Source organism: Penicillium canescens, assembly GCF_028828765.1.
Source record: "Penicillium canescens strain IBT 15451 chromosome Unknown utg000008l_segment0_segment0, whole genome shotgun sequence".
Classification (NCBI taxonomy): Eukaryota; Fungi; Ascomycota; class Eurotiomycetes; order Eurotiales; family Aspergillaceae; genus Penicillium; species Penicillium canescens.
Genome location: NW_026703970.1, coordinates 846,665 through 870,030, shown reverse-complemented (window position 1 = coordinate 870,030; position 23,366 = coordinate 846,665). Strand labels below are relative to the sequence as shown.

At 50.2% G+C, this 23,366-nt stretch overlaps 7 protein-coding genes across 7 annotated transcripts; 3 read left to right on the top strand and 4 right to left on the bottom strand.

The window, feature by feature from the left end:
• Positions 1–256: 256 nt before the first annotated feature.
• Positions 257–2,864, top strand: N7446_011191 (F-box and WD domain protein; the record flags this gene model as incomplete). The annotated part of the gene is made up of 2 exons (XM_058519933.1): positions 257–473; positions 604–2,864. The coding sequence occupies 2 exons, from the start codon at positions 257–259 to the stop codon at positions 2,862–2,864; spliced, it is 2,478 nt and encodes an 825-aa protein (XP_058367457.1).
• Positions 2,865–4,158: 1,294 nt separating this feature from the next.
• On the bottom strand, positions 4,159–6,442 carry N7446_011190 (DUF3405 domain-containing protein; the record flags this gene model as incomplete). The annotated part of the gene is made up of 3 exons (XM_058519932.1): positions 4,159–4,260; positions 4,328–5,174; positions 5,229–6,442. 3 exons carry the CDS (start codon positions 6,440–6,442, stop codon positions 4,159–4,161), a joined length of 2,163 nt encoding a protein of 720 aa, XP_058367456.1.
• A 948-nt stretch (positions 6,443–7,390) lies between these two features.
• On the bottom strand, positions 7,391–13,421 carry N7446_011189 (proteasome activator BLM10; the record flags this gene model as incomplete). Its single annotated transcript, XM_058519931.1, has 3 exons — positions 7,391–7,453; positions 7,539–12,927; positions 12,991–13,421. 3 exons carry the CDS (start codon positions 13,419–13,421, stop codon positions 7,391–7,393), a joined length of 5,883 nt encoding a protein of 1,960 aa, XP_058367455.1.
• An 845-nt stretch (positions 13,422–14,266) lies between these two features.
• N7446_011188 (uncharacterized protein) lies at positions 14,267–15,731 on the bottom strand (the record flags this gene model as incomplete). Its single annotated transcript, XM_058519930.1, has 4 exons — positions 14,267–14,499; positions 14,571–14,653; positions 14,711–15,329; positions 15,389–15,731. The coding sequence occupies 4 exons, from the start codon at positions 15,729–15,731 to the stop codon at positions 14,267–14,269; spliced, it is 1,278 nt and encodes a 425-aa protein (XP_058367454.1).
• Positions 15,732–16,919: 1,188 nt separating this feature from the next.
• Positions 16,920–18,689, top strand: N7446_011187 (uncharacterized protein; the record flags this gene model as incomplete). The annotated part of the gene is made up of 1 exon (XM_058519929.1): positions 16,920–18,689. One exon carries the CDS (start codon positions 16,920–16,922, stop codon positions 18,687–18,689), a length of 1,770 nt encoding a protein of 589 aa, XP_058367453.1.
• A 707-nt stretch (positions 18,690–19,396) lies between these two features.
• Positions 19,397–20,626, bottom strand: N7446_011186 (aldo/keto reductase; the record flags this gene model as incomplete). The annotated part of the gene is made up of 4 exons (XM_058519928.1): positions 19,397–19,903; positions 19,971–20,327; positions 20,377–20,527; positions 20,598–20,626. The coding sequence occupies 4 exons, from the start codon at positions 20,624–20,626 to the stop codon at positions 19,397–19,399; spliced, it is 1,044 nt and encodes a 347-aa protein (XP_058367452.1).
• Positions 20,627–21,811: 1,185 nt separating this feature from the next.
• N7446_011185 (uncharacterized protein) lies at positions 21,812–22,446 on the top strand (the record flags this gene model as incomplete). Its single annotated transcript, XM_058519927.1, has 2 exons — positions 21,812–21,836; positions 21,887–22,446. 2 exons carry the CDS (start codon positions 21,812–21,814, stop codon positions 22,444–22,446), a joined length of 585 nt encoding a protein of 194 aa, XP_058367451.1.
• Positions 22,447–23,366: the final 920 nt, after the last annotated feature.

The window sequence follows — 23,366 nt, the reverse complement described above, 5'->3', positions numbered from 1 at the left end:
GAGCCTGGATTTAGTATAACTTTACCTGTGCTGATAGTTATATCTACTTTCTGTGTGGATCCTGTGGATGTGACGTGACATGCGAAAGAGTGGCCAACCCGTTCAACCTTCCTCTCACATTCATCCTCTCGGGGACAACCCTCGTTTCCTATATCTCGGCTATTCGTGAACTGTCTTCTGCTATAGGTTTCGCGCAGAGCCACCGCTCTCGGTGTTCGACTCATCACCACGGCGCAAACCCCTCGGAACCGCGTCAATGGAGGGCGATTCTATGCCTGATGCTCGAACATCCCCGACACTGCGATTGCAGACCACCGTCGCCGACTTCCCTGCGCCGTCTCTGTCACCCACTTTTAAGCTGGACGAAGGATACTCCGATGAGACCCGAAGCCAGGCAGAGAAGGACCCGGGTTCGGACAATGTGATGATGCTTCCGAACTGGGTGCTCGCTCAGAGCGAGGCCGGCAGAGCTGGTGAGAATTTTCTTGTGTTCACTTTTCTGTCCCTTTATTGCCATAGCGGTAAAGCGCGCATTTCCAGCTTGTCGCCTTTGCTTCCTGGTCGCTTTGTTCTTCCTGCTGACCAAAGTTGCCTCCCCCACAGAGCTGGCGTACAGTCTCCTACGGTCTCTACGTACCTCAAGCATCGCCGCAGTGGTTGAACGACTCAATCCAATTCTCCACATGGATCCGGTTGTCAAGCTTCCCCCCGAACTCACATGGGAGATCTTTTCCTACCTCGACCCCAAAACGCTCCTGAACTGCTCGCTTTCGTCCCGCGCGTGGCGTGAACGGATTCTGGATTCGGGTCTATGGCGGTTTCTCTACATCAATGAAGGCTGGCGCATGGATGTGCGTGCGATTCGTGCCTTCGAACAGGAACATTCCGAACCCATCTCGCCCCAGTCCCGAAAGTCTCGCCTGCGACACAACGAACCAGACATCGGGGAGCCTAAGCACAAAAAGCGCGTGCCGCCAACGTGGCTCTCTTCGCGAAGCACTGAAGAACAAAGAGTCGCTGGGCTCAACTTTGCACCCGCAGTGGCCGATAATGAGGGTGATCACCACATGACAGATGACGACCAAAGTGATCCTTCGCTGGCCAGCTCGAACCACACTCCGCCAACCCCTTCTTTCCGAATTCCCTCATCGCTATACCCACCTTTACAATCGTCCCTCCTCACGCGTGCTCCTGACGGAAGTGTCAAAGTCAACTGGTCTCATCTCTATAAGCAGCGTAGGCGACTCGAAAAGAATTGGCACCAAGGCCGATACACCAATTTCCAGCTTCCCGACCCATCTCACCCGGAGGAAGCACACCGAGAATGCGTCTATGCGATCCAGTTCGAAGGAAGATGGCTGGTCAGTGGGAGCCGAGACAAGACAGTCCGTGTCTGGAATCTGGATACAAAGCGCTTATGGCACACCCCGCTAATAGGCCACGCAAAGTCCGTTCTCTGCCTTCAATTTGATCCTAGCCCCGAGGAGGATGTCATCATTTCTGGCAGCAGCGACAAGACCGTCATTGTATGGAAATTCTCGACTGGAGAAAAAATCCACCAGATCACCAAGGCACACGCAGATTCGGTCTTGAATCTGAAGTTCGATCGTCGGTTCCTGGTCACCTGCTCCAAGGACCGAACCGTTAAAGTATGGAACCGCAGGGAGCTTCTGCCGAATGACAAGGATTACCCACGTATCTGCCGAGGCGGAGGTGCAACTTACCCTTCGCACATTATTGATCTCACCGACATTGCACCAAACATGCTCGAGGCTGGCATTGCCAATGGACAAATCAAAGCTTTGCAGCCTTACTCACTGCTTATGACCGTGGAAGGGCACGGAGCTGCGGTCAATGCGATGCAAATCCACGGCGATGAGATTGTGACCGCGTCTGGTGATCGCATGATCAAGGTCTGGAGCATTCGCAATGGTGCCTGTTTGAAGACTTTGATGGGCCACGAGAAAGGTATCGCGTGTGTTGAATTTGACAGCCGAAGGATCATCAGTGGCAGCAATGATAACACAGTTCGCATCTATGATCATGTTTCCGGGGCCGAGGTGGCGTGTCTGCGCGGTCACAGCAATCTTGTTCGTACCCTTCAAGCAGGCTTTGGTGATCGTCCCGGAGCCGACGAAACCCTGCGACAAGAAGCGCAAGCAGTGGAAAATGAGTTCTTCGCCGCCCAAGAGGCCGGGGAGTCTGTTGACCTGGGCGCTCGGGAACAACGGCGCAGCGGTCATCGAGTCAACACTGCAGGATCCCGAGACCCTCGCGATATCACCGCTCTGGGGGCAAAGATCCCCCCTGGTGGTGGAGGTAGCAGCTGGGCCCGCATCGTATCAGGGTCCTATGACGAGACAATCTTGATCTGGCACAAGGATCGTGATGGCAGGTGGACAATGGCTCACCAGCTGCGACAAGCGGATGCCGTTACCAACGCCGCTCGTGGGAACCTCAGCCAAGTAGCACGGACTACTGTCGCGGCTCAGGCTCAACAGCTGCAAGCAGCACAGGTTCTGATGACACTTCCCACGTCCCAGGCGGGACAAAATGGTACCGGGAATAATATAGCTCAAGCTGGACCTGCCAACCAGAACAACCCGGTTGCCCATGCCAATGCAGCTCCTCCGGCTGGTACACTGGGGCAGGCACCCAACCCACCTCTCGCTCACCACCATCATCACCACGTTCACCCACGGAGACAAGCTATCATTCCAACCCCCACTGCGAGAGTATTCAAACTCCAGTTCGATGCACGAAAGATCATTTGCGCCAGTGTCGACCCACGTATTGTGGGATGGGATTTCGCCTGCGATGACGAAGAACTCATTGAGGCATGCCAGTTTTTCCAGGGACTATAATTCTTATACAGATTTTAATACCGGCGCCTGATTATATTTTACCTGGGTGGATCTCTCCATCGTCCGCGCTGGACGCGAACTCTCAATGCCCTCCCTGATGAAAACATGAATGGTGCAAGTGTTCAACGATGACTTTCTACTTGCATCCTGCATGATGTTTGCTTTGCTCTTCTCGCTTTTCTGTGTGTCCCGAACCATTATCCCTATTCTCTCTGCCACTCGCCCATATCCTTCCAATTCTATGCATGCGACGGGGCCCTTGCTCTCCAGCTAATGATGTATTTCTTAAACATGCCTCGCGTATCTTTTACCATCTTTCCGGTTTCCTATTTGCTTACCATATTTACCTTGCATGGTGCCAGCGTGGCAGTCTATCAATAGTTATTACTAGCATTGCATGAATTCACCCAGGGTGATCAATCCAGAACTTTTAATGACAGGTTTACAAAAGTCTAAATTTCTATATCGGTAAGTCTGGTCCCGAAGATGCACGCATTAGTGGTGCTGGTGTCTTGTAGTTGGAGTCTATGGCATCTGGATGTGCACCGTGCTCGGGAAGGACTTCTAGAAGGGATTCCAGGGCTGTGGACGGGGAGACGGGGGTGAGGTCAATGCGCAGTATCAAGTCCCACTGGTGGACCCGAGACTGTTACACTCAACACACCAAGACGAGGATCGAACTGGTTAACCAGGGACGAGCAATAAGCAGTGAAGTCAAGCTATGTGGAAAGAAGAAGGGAAAAAGGTCCCCCCCGAAATAATTATGGAAGATGCCTAAATTTGGGTCACTCCGGGGTAAATCTTTCACTACTTACCCCATCCCACGACCATCGTTGAACCAAATGATGGCCTTGGACACCCGCAGGGGGCACTTCGGCACAGCCATCAGGTACGAAGGGGAGGGGTCCGCACCGAACCACCGCTGACTTGCTCGGATGGAGCAGGTCGGCCACAGGGACTTCGGTTGAGGTTCTAACTCCGGTTTACCTTAATAGCACCACTTCGTTCCCAAAGAGGCAATTTAATTGAAAGGACTTTCAGATTTATGTCAGGGTCCGGTTGATCCCCTCTATTATTGTTTAATTCACGGACAGCCTGAGCAGATTAACCAAGTCCATTTGGGGTCCTGCTTATGTCGAGGTGGTGGTGTTACAGTCAATATCGGCATTCTTACATTGCAATCACCTCCTCTTGGTTAAAAATTAAAGTATCAATATGTCCCAAGCTTGCCTTCAACCTCCATATCACCAGAAGCAAAATCAATATGCGACGAAGCTCACCAACTCTGAATAGATCACGGAACAGCCCTGTCTGGCCCCATCCCATGAGCAGTATTCTTGATTGTATGAAGAAACATTGACGGGAAACAATGTCTCCCAAAGCGATCCTCAAACGACTGCATCAAAACACGCATCAGCATGACATACATCCATAAGAAGAGAAACACTCGAGGAATGACTTACCGTCTTCCCACCCTCATGCTCGGCAGTCCTAAACCCTAACCAGCGCCTGTACAAATCCTCCGCACTATGCGTAGTAAACATGTACGAAAGCCGATAAGTAATATGATCAAACAAATGAGCAAAATTCCAAATACTATCCGGACCCCCATTAATATTCTCCGGCGTGCCGGGGTTATAAATGCGCGCCAGTTCCTGCGGTGTCCACAAGCCATCGGCATAGATAGGATGCGGAACATACACAGCCTTTAGACCATGGAACAGCGACCACGACGCACCCGTCATTTCAGAAGCAAGACCGAGTCCCTTCGTCGCTTGTGCGTAATGGATCAAATCTAGAAGACGTTTGGAGTACCGACCCATTGTGATAACTGCCGCACGGCGTGGGGTTTCGTTGCCGTATTTGAAGTTCCAGATTTTGTTGGGGAATGTCCATGCTGTGTCTTTTGGGTTGAAGATGGGCAGGAAAGTTATGAAGTCTGCTTCTTCGCCGACGCCCCAGGTGTAATTGTCGTAGTCAGGGTGGGGGACTGGGGGCTCGGGGCCTAGGGGTCTGATTCCTGTGCCGGAAATTGGGCCCCAGATTGTTCTGTTTGATAGATCTTCCAGGCTTTTGCCGACCATCGCGGTGAATTGGCTCCAGTTGCCGTGTGCGCCGGGGGTGTAGAAGTAGGCGTTTCGTTCCCAGAGGTATTTTCGTGGTTGGTCTCTTGCGAATGAGACTGATTGCTCGAGGAAGTGGTAGATATGTCCCGTGTGTCGACCGTCCATTTCAAGTTGCCAGTAGTAGTCGAAGTTGGGATATAACTGGGCAAAGATCTGCAGTGGTTGGTGGTGCTGAAGCAGGGGACTGTATATCGTGTCAACAAGAGAACCAAGGTTTCACACTCAATGTATTTCTCACCTGTGTTCTTCTATCTTTGGATACCAAGCCTCCAAAAGTTTGTTGTTAAAGAAAAGAGCCATATTCCGAAATTCCTCCGGAATAGAACTCTTAAGCCGATTGATCGTCTTAGTATCCGAGAAAATCGGCATCTCATCATCCTTAACATGAATCAAAAGAAAGATCTGATACTCCCCACCAGAATGCAAAGAGAGTTCCATAATCAAAGCACGGAGATATTCATGATGATGCGGCTTCCAAATCAACCCATTCCAAGCCCTAATCAAAAGCGCAGTGCGAGGATGAAACCGCTTCACATTCGAAGCCGTAACAGGAGGCGACTCCCAAGTCTTATGAGGGGCATTAGGAAGATCAAAAGAAAGTGGACTCCGCATCGAAACATTCACCACATCACTTGACTTATACCTGCCAGAATTTCGTTCCAGGCATAGAGATTGCAACTCGTACCAATCAACCCGGCTCCACGGTACCGCAGGTGGCCGTGAGAAACCAGGTACTTCGTCCTCGCCATCTTCGTCGAATCCATATGCTCCAAAGCGGGAGTAGCGATCTGTACACACGTCGCCGTCCAAGTCCATTGCCTCGTACGATCCAAATCGTGGTTCGGGGAATCCGGTTTGTTGGCCTTTGTAGACCTGGACCATATCTTCTGGTCGTTTGCGGTCGAGGAAATGGCCCCTAGGACCTATGCAGGGCTGGAACTTGCCATGGTATTGCTTCTTCCATTTTCGACTGTTGTATGCTGGGTATGGGTCGTAGATGAATGGAACTGGGTGCGCGGGGTTGACGGATTTTATACTGGTCAGGGTCAGGGTACCACCGAGGTAGAACTGCTTGTCTCTGAGGATGGCAATATCATAGATTAGCATCATGTCAATTAACTTCCAAGATAATTGGATCTCTAACCTCCGGTCATGGACCATCCCCATCTCATCCAAATCAGGGTCCTCATATTCCCCTTTATCCGTTGCAGGCATAAACACAGCATTTTCCTGATACTGACCGGGTAGAAGAATCCCTGGTCGATAAAGGGAATCATAAGTAGCTCGAATCAGATTCGTCTCTGGGTGTTGTGCGAAATATGAGTAGACCCGCAGGACGGTGACCAGACAGGTTAGATATCCTAACCAGCGGAACCAGATCCATAGACGAGACCGGAAGATAGGGTTGGATCTGAGTCCGAATACATACTGTGTTCGGTTTCTCGTGAGCATCTTTATTGCGAGTGGTACGTCCAGGTCTAGGGAGAGAGCGAGAGCTGCATGCTTTGGTGGCCACGTTCAATAGGCCGTGTAAGTGTTGACAATCCAGAGCGTGTAGATGAGTCTAAGAAAGGCCAAAAAGATGGGGGCAAATAGGCTGCTCAACCATCGAGATCTCAAGCACTCAGAGTCTGAAGGTTGACTTTGGTAGGGGCCTAGGGCTTTGTGCCTACGATGTCATCACTACGTGCTGTTGACTACATCTTCCACGAACGACCGAGTAATTCCTCGCTGAGACCAGATATTGATTTCAAGGATGGAATGTCTGTTGGAGTGGTACGAAGCATTTGAAGTCGTAAAAAACTATCCATTTCGGGTAATTGTGTCTATCTGTGAACACACTTGTCATACGGGGATCACGCCGTGGAACGCGTGTGAAGGATATCAATTCACTGATTTATGTCTCACTGTTTTGAGAGACATGCCCTAGCTAAATATGCCTGGAGTGACACATATTGTGCGGGTTAAATGTAGAGTGACGTTGTATTCTCAGATTGGTGGGTTGGCTACTCGAAATATATAACCAGTATAGTTGCACCTCTTGAAGTTAAAACAGGTATTTGTGGCAATATAAAGACATTACCTATTCCTAGTCTCTTAGAAGGTGTTAAAAATTCCAAAGGAGTCAAATACTACAGGATTTGACGTACTAGAAATCCCATTGCTGTACTCTAACATACACAGACAAAGCTGTAATCAAAATTTAAAAGACACCACTACACACCAATTAAAGAGTTACATAAATGTTCAATTCCAGGACTAAGAACCTAAGACACGAACTAGGGTCCTAGAGTCATAGACAGACAATATGTACATGTTGAATGGTGATTGATAACATTGCTATCAAGACAGCCTAACCAAAAGAATGGACCACATAGCCCAAAGCACACCGAAGCACACCTAAGCAAAGTAGCTCTTCCATAGAACACCCGATAGGTCCTCGAGCTGATCCGAAGTGAACGCCTAGAATAACCTAATGTTAGATATTTGCAATAGAAGGAAAGGAGGGAATGGGGTATGGAGGAATGAACGAATGAATATTACTAACCTTTGCATCGATATGCCAAGTATCCTGACGAGTCTTCTTGAACTCACTGATAATGGACTTGACACTAGACCCAACGATGCCTGGATCATTGGCAGCACGGTTACTGAGCGAAGTCAAAGCCTCGGGCATCCAGTGAGGCGGAGGGCTGTTGTACGGGAAAGCCTGGATCAAAGCTCCAAGACCCAGCACGGCACCGTGGCGAACAATGATGAGTCGGTTGTGTTCTGGGGTAGGAGTTCCAGCGCCCGAGGAGACACCGGAGGATATTCCAGAGCGGAAGTTCTTTGGCTTTTTGGGAAGAGGGTTCTCGACCAGGACCTTTGTGAAGCGGTCCTGGAAGCGTTTGACCATCTTCTCGCGCAGGAATACTGGAGAGCAGCGAACCATGCCGGATAGGGTTGCCGATGCGCCGGCGCGGACTTCGTGCTGCGAGTCTTCGAGCATGGAGGCGATGCATTCGAAGAGTTTGTCGCGGTCGGCGGGGTCGAGCAGGAACAGCCGGCGGAAGTAGATGATCTGGATGTTGATCATGACGCGGAGACGCTGGTGCCATGAGGGGGATGTTTGTCCGATGCGGATAAGGGATTGGATGAATTCCGAGCCTTTCTCGGCGGGGTATGGGATGTTGGGGAGATGGCGGAAAACGTGGTATGCGAGGGATTGGAGCTCCGGGTCTTCCTTTACGTCCATCATGTGCAGGAGTTGCGCGGTGAACACATCAGGGAAGAATGGGACCAGTTGGGTGCACTCGTGAGAAGACAGAGTCGAATCAAGCCAGAGGAGGACAGTCTTACTACCCGAGGTGTAGGATGATGGTGTCTGTTGGCCGGGGATTCTGGCTTTGCGCCATTCTTCAATCTGGGCGAAGACTCCACGGACCATCTTCGAGAACTCATCGGTGGGCAGGTAAGGGTATGCGCCAACAGACGAGGATGACTTTTGCGCCTCTAGCAGATGCTTGAGATCGGGGTATGACTCGTGGTACCTCGTACGGTAGATAGTTGCCAGAGTCTGTCCCATGGCCTCACGGACGCCCTTGTAAGGGTGATCCAGATGAGCGATGAAGTTTTCCACAATTGGCTTTTCCAGCTGGAAGTGCCAACCAGCATCGATGATGCATTGATGCAGAAGGTTGATCTTGGAACTCTCCTTGAAGGCGGCATTGGTGGACATGTCCAGACGGAAGCTAGACAGCCAGTCGACCAAAGGCCAGGCTCGTCGGGGATCACGGCACTGCAGGATCATGTGGAGGAAGGTCGTCCAGTAACCAGAGTTCTCAGGGGTGAGACCATCGGTGAAAATCTTCCTCACAATAGGGAAAGCGTATTCCCAGACCTTAGTCCGCTTATCCACGCTGGTATCCGTTACAGAAGAGATCAGAGCGCCAAGAATTTCAGCAGTAGCACGGTGTTGGTGCTTGTCACTACCGTCTTCAAAGACAGCCTTGATCTCTTCCTGGATTTCCTCGAATGTGACGGCGGTAAGTTGATCCCGAATCATAAGCTCAAATGCATAAAGCAGCATCATCGCAGCAGACATGCGGAACTTATCAGCGGACGGGTCTCGTGGCTCCTGCTTCAAGTACATAAAGAACTTGGAAAACCACTCGCGAGTGAACAGCTTGCCCATCTTTGTGCGGATGTTCCACTCGACCTCATCGTACTCAATGTCCCGTGCCACATTGGACTTGTAGGCAGGCATGGACTTTCCCCACACGAGCCAACCAGGGAAGTCGTGATCAACATAATACTCGGCTTCGGGCTTTGCGAAGCTAGACAAGTATTTTTGGGTATATCCCTCCTCGTAGGGCTTTGTTGCAACCTTGATCTTGGACGGGAAGCGTTGGTGGCCAAGGATGTAGTTCTTGTAGTCGTGGGTGCAGATGGCACGAACGTCGATCATTGTAAACAGCGCAATGAGAGCCTGGGAGTACATGCCTCGCAAGCCAGGGTGATCGTCAATGGAACCGAGTGTCATCAGTTCGATGAGGTTGTCGCTTGCGATGTAATCAAAGCGGAGACCCATGGTGATAACGATGGTGGCAGCACGGCTGGCGATCTTCCAGTGAGATACCCGAGCCAGGTTCACGAGCTCTTCGGCTAAGTCGGCTTTCTTCTTCTCGATAGCAGCGCGCTTGTTATTAATAACCACCCGCTTCTTCTCGATCTGGTCGCCGACGTCCCCAATGGGAGCAATCGCTTCCACGATTCCTTGGTCCAGGATAGCCATTCGCTCCATGGCACGACCATAGTCCATGACCTGGAATACAGCAGTGGAGCAAATCTTCTGCACGGAAGGCTTATCAACGGCGCTGGCGTCGATGAACGCCCTGATCAGTGTTGGTGCATATTTCCAATGCCGCCCAACAGTTTTGGCGACACTGCTCAGGAGCAACGAGAAGAGTGCACCCTTGATGCGGGCGTGATCATTCTCCTTGACACCCTTCTGCAGTGCCTTCAGTAAAGGTGGGATCACGAGCAGTCTACCGCCATAGACGGCCTTCAGTGCTGATTCACCGGCGTTTTGAGCATTGCGACGGGTCTCTGTGTACAGAGAGACGCAAGATTCGGCCAGATCAAGAAGAAGAATTTCATCCAGCTTAGACCGAGGACGCGGAGACGCGTTGTGTCGCAGACGTTGAAGGTGATACACGTTGGCTCTGCGGATAAGTAAGGGTCTAGGGTAGTCCTTGCGGATACCACTCATCTTATAGGGATGAATGTCTGCGGCCAAGAGTCGAGTTACGCGGTCGAGAACGTGGGCAGACCTCTCAATACCGACATCGACAAACCACGACCGGTAAGCAGAGTAAAGAGCGCCAAAGCAAGGAACATCATCCTCCTGCTTATCGCTCAAGAACCGATGTACCTCATGCAAAACCCAGCCAGTTCGCTCGCGAATTTCGTGAATGGTAGTGTATAAGGGGTCACCCTCTTTAAGGGAATACCCGGTCGGGTAAGCGAATGCCTGTCTGATTGTTGCGTCGTCAGAGTTGTCCAAAGTAGCATCGGCGTCTTCCTCTACACCGTTTGAAGCTGCATCTGCCATCTCAACATCCCCGGAGATGGCATTGGGGCCTTGTTGCGTTGTAGTGGACGCAGCTTTGGGATCGAAGAGGACAGAGATTCCAGACAAAACGAGTCGCAGAAGCACAAGATTACGAGTAACGTCATCCGACCAATCTTTACCACTTCCATCACGTTTGACACTTGATGTCTCATGTGTTAGGGAAGACAAGTGCTTTAGGGCAGACTCCGCCTGGCTCTTGAAGACGTCCACGGCAAACTCGATCTCCTCGTGCTTCGGCACGTGCCACTTGATGTTGAGGTTATGGATATCGGGCTTGTAGCTCCAGAGATTAGGCTCGATACCCTCCGCGCTAACTGTAGGCTCATAGAGGGAGAAATCGTTGGTGTAAGTCCCAGTCAAGTTGAGCAAGAGGTGGTGGATAAAGTTGGAGATGTGAACGGTGGGAATGCCGCGGCACTTTTGTTGCATGTAAACTGCAATATCGAACAGCTCTTGGCGGTGACCAATCACAGCGCTTCCGACGTGCACCACACACATGCTGAGCATACTGATATTCCAGACCAAAGCACGGTCACGAGGCAAGACATCTGTGCCTGTGGTTCGGGTCGATCCAGCGCCATTGTCCTCAATCTCAGTGCGGATTGCTTGAGTCAACACCGGGATGAATCGCTTGAGAGCCTTCTCAGGGTTGACCTTGCACAGAGCATTGCAAATGAAGGCCATTGCGTCACGAGCCTGGTGGATGACATGGTTCGAAATGAAATCGACAATCTTACCGAGAGCAGTATCGTAATACTCCGGAGACAAAGAGGCAAGCAAAGGCATGAAGGTGGCAGGGAGAGTGTTCACGATGTTTTCCTCAGGGGAACCGTTCCGTACCCTGGAGACATCGGGCAGATTCTCCAGTAGCGTGAAAACGCGACCCAAGAAAGAAATCGTGAAGTCGCCGAAACCGCATGTCGAAGATCGCAGAATCATTTCCTCGGTCTCGTCATCCAGCTCTGTGTCATAATCCAGTTTGACGTCTGCTCCTTGCTCTTCCATTCTCTCCATCTCACCGGAGATCCATTCCATGGCAAGCATGTTGCTGGTGACATCCTCTCGCCCTTTGGTCAAATCCACCATGGGGATATTGTAACAGGCCGATTGGATGAAGGACAAAGCATGAAGCGACTTCTCAAGATCATTGGCATCAATACCAGGGAGTGCAAGACCTAGTAAAGTTGTCATATGACAACGGTAGCCCTTAGTGCGGGTAATGATACGAGAGAGCACCTGCATCGCCCGAAGAGAGGACGTAGTTCGGTGGACCTCAACCAGACCTTGCAGCGCAGGGTAGATTCTCTGCAAAGCTCCAGGTAAGATTAGATGTGGTTCCAGGTAGGCCAGACCCTGCAGAGTCGAAAGGGAGAAGGTCATCGCAGTGCCACTCTTGGCATAAATACCCATAAAGATCACATCCCGGATGCAAAGCACGAAGCGCCGCTTGAGAGGCTCAGTCAGGCGGCGCTCTGCTGGAATGTCCATTTCCCCACTCTGTTCGCGATTCCAACGCATTACGAAGAAATCAGTCAAGTAATACACCAACTGCGACAGGGTCTTGGTCCAACCACCAGTGTTCGAAGGATGGAAGAAGGTCTCAACAGCTTGGATAAGGCCTTCCAGCTGTGAGAGGATTGAGTCTTCCGAATCCACACAAGCAGGGGAAAGCGACATCACAATCCATCGGGCAATGTGGTGGGCAACCGGGTGCTTCCGCGAATCTCTGTCTAGCATGATACCCAGGCCGGATGAAATATCCACCAGGGCACTGTATGGAGAAGTCGATTGACCGACAGGGATCTCCAGCAGTCTCAAAATTGCCGTGAAAATAAGAGAAGACTGCTCCTTTGTGAAGATACCATGCTCGGAGAATGGGATATTACCGGCCGGCAAACAATCTCGAGCCAATCGGGAAAGGTAATCCAAATAGGTTGTGTCGAACGTCTTCGAGCGACCAACCAGCGACCACAGATGGAAATGTGTAGGCAAATGTGTCTGCGGTAGGAGATCCGGTCGTGATTCGGGAGGCGGGGACGTCGGAAGCAGCAAATTAATGAGCCCTGCGACAACAAAGGCGCCTTCGGAGAACGACGTGGTGTAATGCGGCAAGAACTCATCAAGCATAGCGGGAAGCTCAGAAGGATCGATGAACAATTGGGCGAATGCGCATAGCTTGGTCAATGTCTTGACATTTCGCTTCAAATTGGTCGAGTGAACGAGGCCGGATTCGGTGGGCAGGACGAAGGCTTTGAGCTCTTTGTAAAGGGGCTTCCAATCTAACACCAGGTCTTTTACCGGTCTTAAATAGTGCTTGCGCCTAGATCAGATTCCAGATTAGCAGCCGCGTTAGTCCCGCACTAGCACATGGAGTTTAGCTTACTTGGTGAGGAACATGAACATGCTCGCGAATCGCTCGGCGACCGCAGGATCAATGCCAGGAGCCAGAGCGAGCTCATAGTACAATTTCACGAGGTTGATGCGCTCCTTGCGGGTTGGATCGAACTTCAGCGACAGCCAGCCGCGGAGCTCGCGTGTCCAGTGCACAGCTCCGGGGCTGAAGTCGCCAGCCTCGACGGCAATGTAAAGCTGATCCAAGATCTCTCGCAGATTTTGATCTCTTTCGGACTCATCTTCCAGCTCGTATGGGAGGTATTTGAAGTATGGGTAGGTTCGGGGTCGCACGCGGGCTATTGGTTCGCCTTCGCCTTTTACAGCTGCGGGCTCACCACCGGGTGAGGTAGCTCGTGAGAGATCTTGTGCATGATGAAAATTGTCGGATGTGAGAATCGCCTTGGGGTTGGAGGCGTCCATAGTCGGATGGGAGAGGTAGGGAAAGGAATGGTGGTCAAGGTTGAGGTGAGGAGTGGCCGTTGCCGTCGGGTGAGCTCTAGCAATACGTCAGCAACCCCGATGTTTCACGAAGGTCTCTCGGATCGCAGAACGACCTTTGAAAGATAGCGTACTTTAATGAAACTCAAGCGTCTCCTAAAAAGAAAGCGGACTCTGGAACCGGAAATTATGTTGCACTCGACTGCAGGTGAAGCGAAACCAGGGGGATGGATAGGCTCGGAATATCGTAGGGGATTTTAATCTGGCCGGTCCAGTTGGTGTTGTAAATGGAAGAATAGGGAAAGAGGAGTAGCATAGGAAGATCAAAAGCTCAGAGCTTCAAGGAGATGAGAAGTTGAGGTTGTGATGACATAATTCTACAGTAACTGTTGCTCAGAGCGGAAACACAGAATTGATATCTTCAATTCTTATAAAGACCTGAGATATTGTAGTCATTAGGTACTGTATTTGATTCCTTTATAACTTCGGACTGCGCCTACTCTTAGGCAGACAACGTACGCAAGCAGCCCAACCGGGATGTCTGCATTCCAAGGTTCTTGCCCTAGACCTTAACATATCCAACCCGAGTCTATCATCTATAACACGTGTGATAGCACAGCTTGTTTACAGAAGAAATAGCTGGTAATATGATACAGAACTCGATATTCAAATCACTCCACATTTCAATATGTCTTGGTTGAGGGTCTATCATCCCAATTTTTAGAGGCTCGGAGATATGACGCAGATAGGCTTATGGCACTCCTCTTTGACAAAAAAGGTTAGACTTCAAATTCAAATTGCCACTTTAGCTCATTACTCATAGCCACTCAAGCTGGCGGCAGGAAAGAACCGAATAGAACAGCTTGGATCATTGCATAAGCCACCATGCTGTACACGGCGATCACAACCGTGCGGCTTAGCTTGGGGGTACTCGAGGCCGTGTCCACAGCACTGGTAACCAGGAACCAATACCACAAAGGATATCCCGACGAGATCCGATTGATAATTTGAACATGATAGCTAGTGAACGCCATGACCGCCAATAGGCCCTGGGGAACCGCTAGCCGTGTAAGCATAGACCCCGGGCTAGTTGACGAGGAAGACGGACTCTGCAACGCCCACACAGCTGACCGGCATAGGACAGCCAGCATTGGTCCAGCGAGCAGGAAAAGGGGAGGTTGGAGATGGTCCAGTATCGCAGGAACCCGACATCCCTAGAAAGAAGTTAGCATGACAACATCAACGGCCACCAGGGAAGAAACCTTGCTTACCAATAGTGGTTCTGGACCCAGCCGTAGATACTAGGCACAGTCCACTCGCACCACGGCTGAAGATCAGTCTCGGACATGCAGTACATGCGATAAGCCAAGAACTGGGGAATGACCATCCCAGATGCGACGATACAGCCACCGAGGATAATAACCGCGAGCTGAATCGTGTTGTGCATCGTAGGGCCCTTGGTCAGGGTCTTCCAAGCCAGTACCACCGCATCATAGGCAAACAAGAACCCACTCAGAACTCCGTTGCTGCGGACCATGGTAGCTACCGCAAAGAGAACTGCAGAAGTCAGGACCCGAAAATCTCGCAGACCCGTTGCTCCATTGCGCTCAGCAATCAGGGACGCTGAGTAAAGGTAGAAGCCGGTCATGTTGAGGAAGGAGACTATCGACTCTCCATACGGCGCAGACAAAAACGCGCCTGCTGGCGAGATAATATGCAGAGCCGCGGACAAGAAGCAGATGAGATGCTGAGCGGCTGTTGCATGGCCGAAGATGTTTGCCGAGAGGCGGTAGAGTGACAACACAGACAGATAATGGGCGACATGGGAAAGAGCCACTCCCACCACTGCGATGGTATTTGGCCCAGTTATTCCACCAGAGAGTTGGATACCTGTTCAGCACGATCAGTTATGCCAATTACAATGCCTGGGATAAATAGGAGAGATGTACCGGATACCAAAAGGGATAGAAGCTTAGTGTAGCCCCAGCCAAAGGCCCATTCTTGCTCATAAATGTATCCCTTTTCGGCAATGTCAAGAAAGTAGATGGCGTCCCATCTGGCAAATTTCAGAGGACCTGAGAGCGGCTCCAAGTGGTCGCTCGTTGGATGAGCAGCATACGATATCAAGGAGGTGGAGGTGTCATAGCCCACCCCTGGACAGTAGGCCACGACAAAGTACAACACAGCCTTCCATAGCCAGAACGCGACTGTTAAGCTGCGAATGGGGTTGTCCAAGCGTAGTAGTTTGGCGTACAGGGACGATGGCCTTGTAGTCGGCTGAGCTGAAGCCATTCTGCCCCAGATTTTAGAAATAAGGACCGAGGGACTTCCCAATGCGGATAGGTGTACCGGGTGAAGAAGTTGACCTGGCATAAATACATAATTAATCAGCGGGTGTCAATGCCGGACATCCGATAACTGTGACGTATTTGGAATAGCCTCGGCCATGGTGTGAAACAGGTAAACTTCTTTGCTCAACCTTGGAAATCAGTTCAGCCTTAAGCTATATCATTGGGTCGCCACATGGAGCTATGGCGACCGCTAGATCGAAGCTAAAGGTGATCATGTACAATCAAGTTACTTCGGCTGTCGGAGTATGCATCTGGATACTATGGCTACACGTGACCAAGATCGCTATATATCTCCCTTTGTGAAGTCTCAATTCTTACTTTGAAACATGCCCTAGCAGGCGCGGGAATCGGGAATCCGCTTTTACCTCGGACTAAAGCAGCGGATCTTGGTTCTTTGTTTAACCAAGGAACCATGATACGAAGATCGGGAGATTAGTAAACACTATGTCCGTCGGTCGAGACCGTACGGCCGCAAACCGAGATGGGAGGTGGACACGGAGCCTATTTGTCCGAAGGTGAAGGTTTAGCATAATCTACCTCGGGGGGAAAAGTCTGCTATGAGCGTGACAATCCCCACTTCATATAACGTTGACTCGCACAAATAAGAAACCAAGAAAGGATTTGCGGCAATAATATACCTACGGGTCTTGCCAAGGAGCCAGGCAATAATCCTTGTAACCATGACGTCCCGGGGTTTTCGGAGGCTTGGAAAATGATCACCGCGGAATCCGGATGAGTCGGAGACCGTACAAGGCCGATCCCGTAGGCACAAATTGCATTATTCAACGATCCGATCCACCTGGCTGGTGCATTTTTCTCGTTTTTCTATAAGGCTGACCGCCCATTGTACAGCCTCTACGACTCCCTCTTTTGCAAAACATCCCACCCCCTTGCATTAGCCAGCCTCACATCTCTGTGCAGGTGTCACTTTTATCGTACATTTCCTTTCTTTTAACGTTATTCCTTTTGCTGCTGTCACCTTTAGACTTGGACTTCTTTCCACACGCCAGGGCTGAACTTTCCCCGCAGCTGACGCGTTGAAATCCGGTCTATGTTGTGAATACCTGGCCAGCTAAACAACTAAACAACTTGGCACTCTACACCAATGTGGCTCCGCTAGGGCTCAAGAATGCTGTTGAATCTTGGCCTCACAGCGGATGCCGCAGCTGCCCACACAAATGATTCGAATCCACCAGTCAACTCTCCAGTGTTTTCCTTGTCAGCCCTGCCATTGCTGAACACTTTCTACAAGCCCAAACAATCCGATGGTTCTGAGGGGTGTCCTGGGCTAATCTCGGGACTTGCATCCGCCATGACCATGAGTCCGGTCGAGTCCGCAGAGAGCGAAGGGGAATCATCACAAACACAGCAGCCTCCTAGGCCTCGTACCAGCCGTGCAATTCCTGGTCGGAAGTCCACGCGGCTCAAAACCTCCTACCAGTTCGCCCATCCTGCCTCGCACGCTCGTCACAAACGGCTACGACTTCGCCCTAAACTGCTTTTACAGCTGCAACAGGTGTCGCAGACCCCTCGCCCGCTGCCAGTCGTCGATGTCCTCCCGTCGACTTCATACCTGCCCCTCTTAGCTCGCAAGTTCCCTGCCATATATCGCACCAGAAACGGACTGGGCCCGTATGATTTGATTGTAGTAATTAGCGAACAATACGAGCGGACAGTGACAAGCATCCCCGAGAAACATGTGAGCTCGGAGGACGAGGCCGAAGATCATCGCGAGGTAGTGGCAACCATCTGTCAAAAGACGCAAGAAGATGCTCGGTTGAAAGGGAAGGCGGAAATCTGTTTGAACTTTGGACCCGTTTGGGAGGCAACTCCCCTCTTGAGTGGCTCATACGAGTTTGTTGCGCAGACCGAGAATGGTGCACAGGTTGTGCGATGGGCTTTGCGCGGTGGGAGGAACCGTCGGATGACTGCGCCTGCGGGAATGAACTCCCGCGAAGAAGGCAAACGATTCACCTTTAGCGTTATCGACCCGACCACCCGCCGACACCCTGTCATTGCATCCATGACTCGCAATCAGTTGGAAGTCCACGATGAGTACTCGATGACTGCCCGGACCGGTACTGGCCCTACAACTCCGACTTCCGCTATGTCCGTGGTGAGCGATGCCTCGGATGATACCCCACTCGATGCGAATATTGTTACGCTTGATGATGGGTTGCGAACGTTGATCATCACCACCGGCATCTGGGTCGCCTTTCGCGAGGGATGGTCCCATAACTTCAGCTATGGGGACCCCGTTTCTTCCGGCGTAAAACCAGTCACGTCCCCGTCAGCCTCAAGAAATACTTCTCCGACTGTAGCCAGGAATGATCACGATGCTTTCCCTGAAAATGACGAAGCCAGCCCCACAAAAGGATCCGCTAGCGGCATGCGCTGCATGTCAATTTCAAGTGTTCGACGTTCCAATACAACAGCTGCGGCAGATGACAAGCAATTTGGGAGCCTGTCGAAGCGCTCAAATTCGACTGGCGCTGCATTCATGGACCGAGCTAAACGACGAACGGCCTCGGGGTTGGGCACTCGACTGAACCGACACAGCATGTTCACCGCGGGCGAGCATGGCCGCGATATCGTCGTCTCACGCTCTCGCCCTGCATCTATACGTCAAAACTCCTCCGAACCAGAAGAACCGTCCCGTCCTGTGCCTCCCCGGGCGAAAACCCCTAACTCCAAGCCGGAGAAGGAAACCACAAAACCTACTACGGGACCAGACAAAGACCTCCCAGCTTCAGCCCCCCGCCAAAAACGGAAAAGCCCTCGAAAAGAAAAGCCTGAAGCCCCAAACCCAGCATCAGTCGATTCAAACCCAAAACTCAAACGTCGCCACCGTCTCAGTACCTTCTTCAATATGTTCAGCCGAAAACACGATAACCATTGACCTCTCCATTCCTTTTTCATACTGGGGCCATACTGTGGCTAGTCCACACGTCTCAAAACTACTATCCAGTCAGATTCCATCTAGCATCCCAGGGCGTTCGCATACAGTCAACACTGCGATCCGTCTGGCACGGATCCTTGTTGATTTCTTTTCAATTCCTTTCCCTATTCTATTCCCCTTTTGTCAACTCACCTCTCTTCTCATTCCAACTAGCATCATGCATCTTTTGCATCTGCGCATATCCGTTCCAGTTTTCTATTATTCTCCTTACCCTGTACCATGTGTTCATGGCTCATGTCTTATTATCACTCGATATGTGTATCCTTGGATCTTGTTTCATGTACATCGCTAGCCATCTATCCATCATGATGAACATGAATAGAATACCCCATTATCGATGAACATTTGACTTCTTGTCAGTTTTCACTTATGAACTCAGCTACCGTAAAACCACTTGAATGCTTTCACTAGATAAGTTAAGAGATGAAGTAGTCTCGTCAGATGCAGCATTGCTTTACTGCCCACTCACGAAAAGTCCCTCCAAACCATGAGGCGATAGACCTGATGTGCATCCCCCCTTATTTGTATCAAGGAACTTCTACAACGAACGTAATAGCAACATACCAGACAACAAATCTCAATTTACAAATATCCAAATTGCAACCAACAGAAACAAACCCCCTCCACCCACCCAAAAACCCCAAAATCTACCTCTCAAGAGCAGAAACAGTCTTAGGAACATAAGGCTCCTCAAGATACAAAATCTCCTCCTCCGTCAACTTAACCCTAATACTGTCAATAGCCTCATCAATCCGCTTAACACTAGAAAGCCCAACAATAGGATTCTCTCCCTCATGAGACAACGACCAAGCAAGCGCAATCTGAGCCATACTCAACCCCTTTTTCTTAGCAAGTTCCTCAACCCGCCCAATAATAACCTCATCAGCCTCCGACTCCCGGTTCCGCACAAACATCTTCAATGCACCATCCGTGTTCTCGCGTACCGTGCCGCGAGAGTTGTAGGGACGGGCTAGGGCGCCTCGAGCGATGGGCGACCACGGGATGATGCCCACCCCGGCGTATTGGCAGTATGGGATCATTTCGCGCTCTTCTTCGCGCGCTAGGAGGTTGTGGTAGTTTTGCATGCTAATGAATTTGTGGTAGCCTTTGTTGATGGCTATGTTTTGGAGGGATTGGAATTCCCAGGCGGCCATCTAGTGAAGCGTGATTTGTTAGATGATGTATCCCATGTATCCATATATACGTGGAGGGGGCCCTTACTGAACTAGCACCAATATATCTCACTTTCCCACTCTCAACAACATCATTGAGAGCCTTCATAATCTCCTCCCGCGGCGTCTCCCGATCCAACCGATGGATCTGCAGTACATCAATGTACGTGCCCAGTCTGGCAACGCTGGCGTCTACAGCGTCGAAAATATGCTTGCGCGACAAGCCGACTCGGTTGACGAAGTCGTTGTCGTTGCGTCCGCTTGCGGAGATCGGTGGGTATTTGCCTTCATCGTCGACGCCGAAGAAACACTTTGTCATGATTACCACGCGGTTGCGGGGGATGTTGTATTTCTTGAGGGCTTTGCCGACTACTTCTTCTGATTTGCCATGGGAGTAGACGTCAGCCTATTGGGTTGTTAGCTTATGTATGTTAGATATTTGGAAGGGAACATGCCGTATCCCAGGTGTTGATGCCTCGCTTGTAGGCGTGTTCGATTAGTGGCAAGGAGTCTTCTTCGTCGAGGACCCAGTCTTGCCAGTCTTTGCTACCGTAGCCCATTGTTCCCAGGATGATCTTTGAGATCTTTAATCCTGAGTCTCCAAGGCTGGGATTGGGTTTTGTTAGTATTTTTCTTTTTAAATTTCATTGATGTTGGCAGGATAAGGGGTTTGTACCGGACATATTCCATCTTGGTTTCAGCCATTATAGATGACTTGTTCAGATCACTGTTTCTGTATGAAAGTCAGTTCAATTGTGCTTCATGGATATTATAGTGCATTTCGGATATGACGTCAAGGCCTGATGAGGGGAAGTATAGCGTGGGAAACTTACAAATGCGCACAAGCAGGTAGTTGAGAACGGTCGGATAGTAGGAGTAGAAGAAAGATAAATCGTCAACTTAAGTGAGAATCGCGACGTGAGTCAACTCAATATCCACTTTTCGGTCAGGAGTCGAATTGCCGAAATCAACAGGCGGGCGTCTCTTAACCGATGAGTTCCCGGTGGGCTTTCCGCCCGCCCATTCACAGTGTCGATCGGCCTAGAAGATCGGATGTTGAAATCTGGGGTGCAACCGGGACTCTACCAACTCAATACCCCTAAGCAATATGCTCGGATGACTTTGGTCTATAGAGAGTCCTGCAAGATAGTGTAGGACCGACCATTTCATAGATTGGCTTAAATGTCCTTCATATTTCATTCATATCTCATTAATTAAGTGGAGGCGTTCACCCACCGGCCTTTCAGATCGAACTCTCCGGTGGCTTGACTCGGACTCACCGTCTGTTGTGCAGGGTGTTCGTGGGGTTTGATAAGCCAATGTACGTACGGCCTCCGTTCTTTCTGCAGGCCTCTTTATTGAGCGTATAGGGCTGAGACAGCACACGAAGGTTTCCATCATAGCAAACGCGCCATCTATATTCCGCAGTAGTGAGTAGATACCTAGCACCATCCATGTCTAGAACAGGCAGAAGGCTGAAGAAAGGATCAAGAATCATGACCTGATAGCTAAAGCTAATGAATTTTGTCAGAGAGAAACAGAGAGAGCGAGAAAGAGATTCATGAAAGCGAACCAGGTACTATCAACTTGAATTATCAACCTTAACAAGCATAAATAGGTTTTGTCTCCTCTATGTTATGTTTACCAGTTGTATTGAATCCAATTCCCCTAAATTGTAGCACGCGGGCCCTTTCGTAGCCAATCATAAAGCAGTAGTAGTAAGAAGCAAATGCGCGCAGGCCGTTTGCTGTAGGCGAGCAAACGTATACAAACGCAACGGTATGAAACCCACGATAATTCCACGCCCCTCGTCCATATCACGATACTGCCACGCACTACAAACCAGACTTCAACTTCCATATCATTGCCCTTGGCTCTGATTTGCCCATTATGCTGATCCCTGAGCCAGGGATGCGTAAGATAATTTCCCTTATATTGATGAGTTACAGAAGCTTACCGATTTAGACGTCCATGGGCGCCAGCAATCCACCTGGAACCCAATCCATTTCGTACCCAGCCGCCTACGCACCGAGATTCTAAACGAGCCATTTGAGGCACTTCGCGTCTACTATATTACTGCGGAAGATCTATTCGGGCCTAATGACTGGGCCCTCTTCCTCTCGACCTCCGAAGAACATAGAACCGCCGTGCAGCTCGACTGCTGTGTCAGCACCCATCCCGATGTCCTACGTCCCATTCTCGCCGGTGGGCGCAAGGCCAATGTACTCTTCAGTGTTAAAGAGTACCTGGTTCCCTTGGACATAGAGTTGAGCCGGAAAATTGACGTTGTCTCGGGTATGACAATTCGGGATGTCTACGAGAAAGTGGTTGAAGCTGGACTTCACAAGTTCGAATTCACCAGGAATGGCTTCGGCCACCGGCACTGGATCCGGTCATTCATTGACCACCTTTCGGACAGCGGCTTCTTTGTTGACCAGGCCCAGGTTGCAGAGGCTAAGGAGAGCCTCCGGATGATTTGGCCCGGTGGATTTGACCTTCCCATTGACGAGGGATTGTTCTATTAGTGGGGGATGGTGGACTCAGCATTAGTGCATGATCACTGTTTTGAGACATGGTTGCTTTACTTTTTGTTCTCCTAGTTTTACATCTCAACTCAGATCCCCTTGGATCCTAGTCCTAGTAGGCCTGATCTCATTAATCTCCGAGCCGATAGCCTTATTTCAACCTTAGCCGCCGGACATTTGTCGGTTGGTACGTAAACAGTAGTGACCTCCCGCCATAAAGATGGTTCTAAAGTGTGGTGTGGAGGGGTTCATCTTAGTATCCCCCCAGCTGCATCATAGTTCACAGTTGTAATACACGCCTCCCCCTTCGTGAATGCATGATTTTATAGGCATACATAGCAAATCAAAGAACTGAGTCTCAGCCATCAATGAAACCGTGTATCTGATTAGACACCTTCCTCATTATCGCCAAGAAAATGATGATATCGCGACTACCTTTTATAGCTTCGTTATAACGGAGGCGAAATACTCTACCGTGATATCATAGATAGTCGAGTTGCGTAAGGTGAACAGTTAGTTAACTAATTGATTTTGAACCCCGATCTTTGTTGTCATTACTACCAAAAAGGTGGACATTGTTTAGTCGTATATGGAAATAGTAAGTGTGGTGCATTAGGAGTTGCCCGCAATTACCACGAACAGCCCTAAATGTTTTCCTAGAAAATCCGCAGATACCTATAGAGCAACAAAGCAAGATACTTTCAGACCACGGATTCCTATTAATCTTCAATCTTAAACCACCAGCCTAGGGTGATTCTGTGTTAAACGTACTAACGAACATATATACCTTCATACCGTGGAAGGATCTTTAGAGATATTGCACATAGTGGGAACTTCAAGCTCTAAGTTATACCACTGATTGTCAAGCATTGATTAATTGGAATACATACCAAATATCAGTGCCATGGTAGAACTTTCTA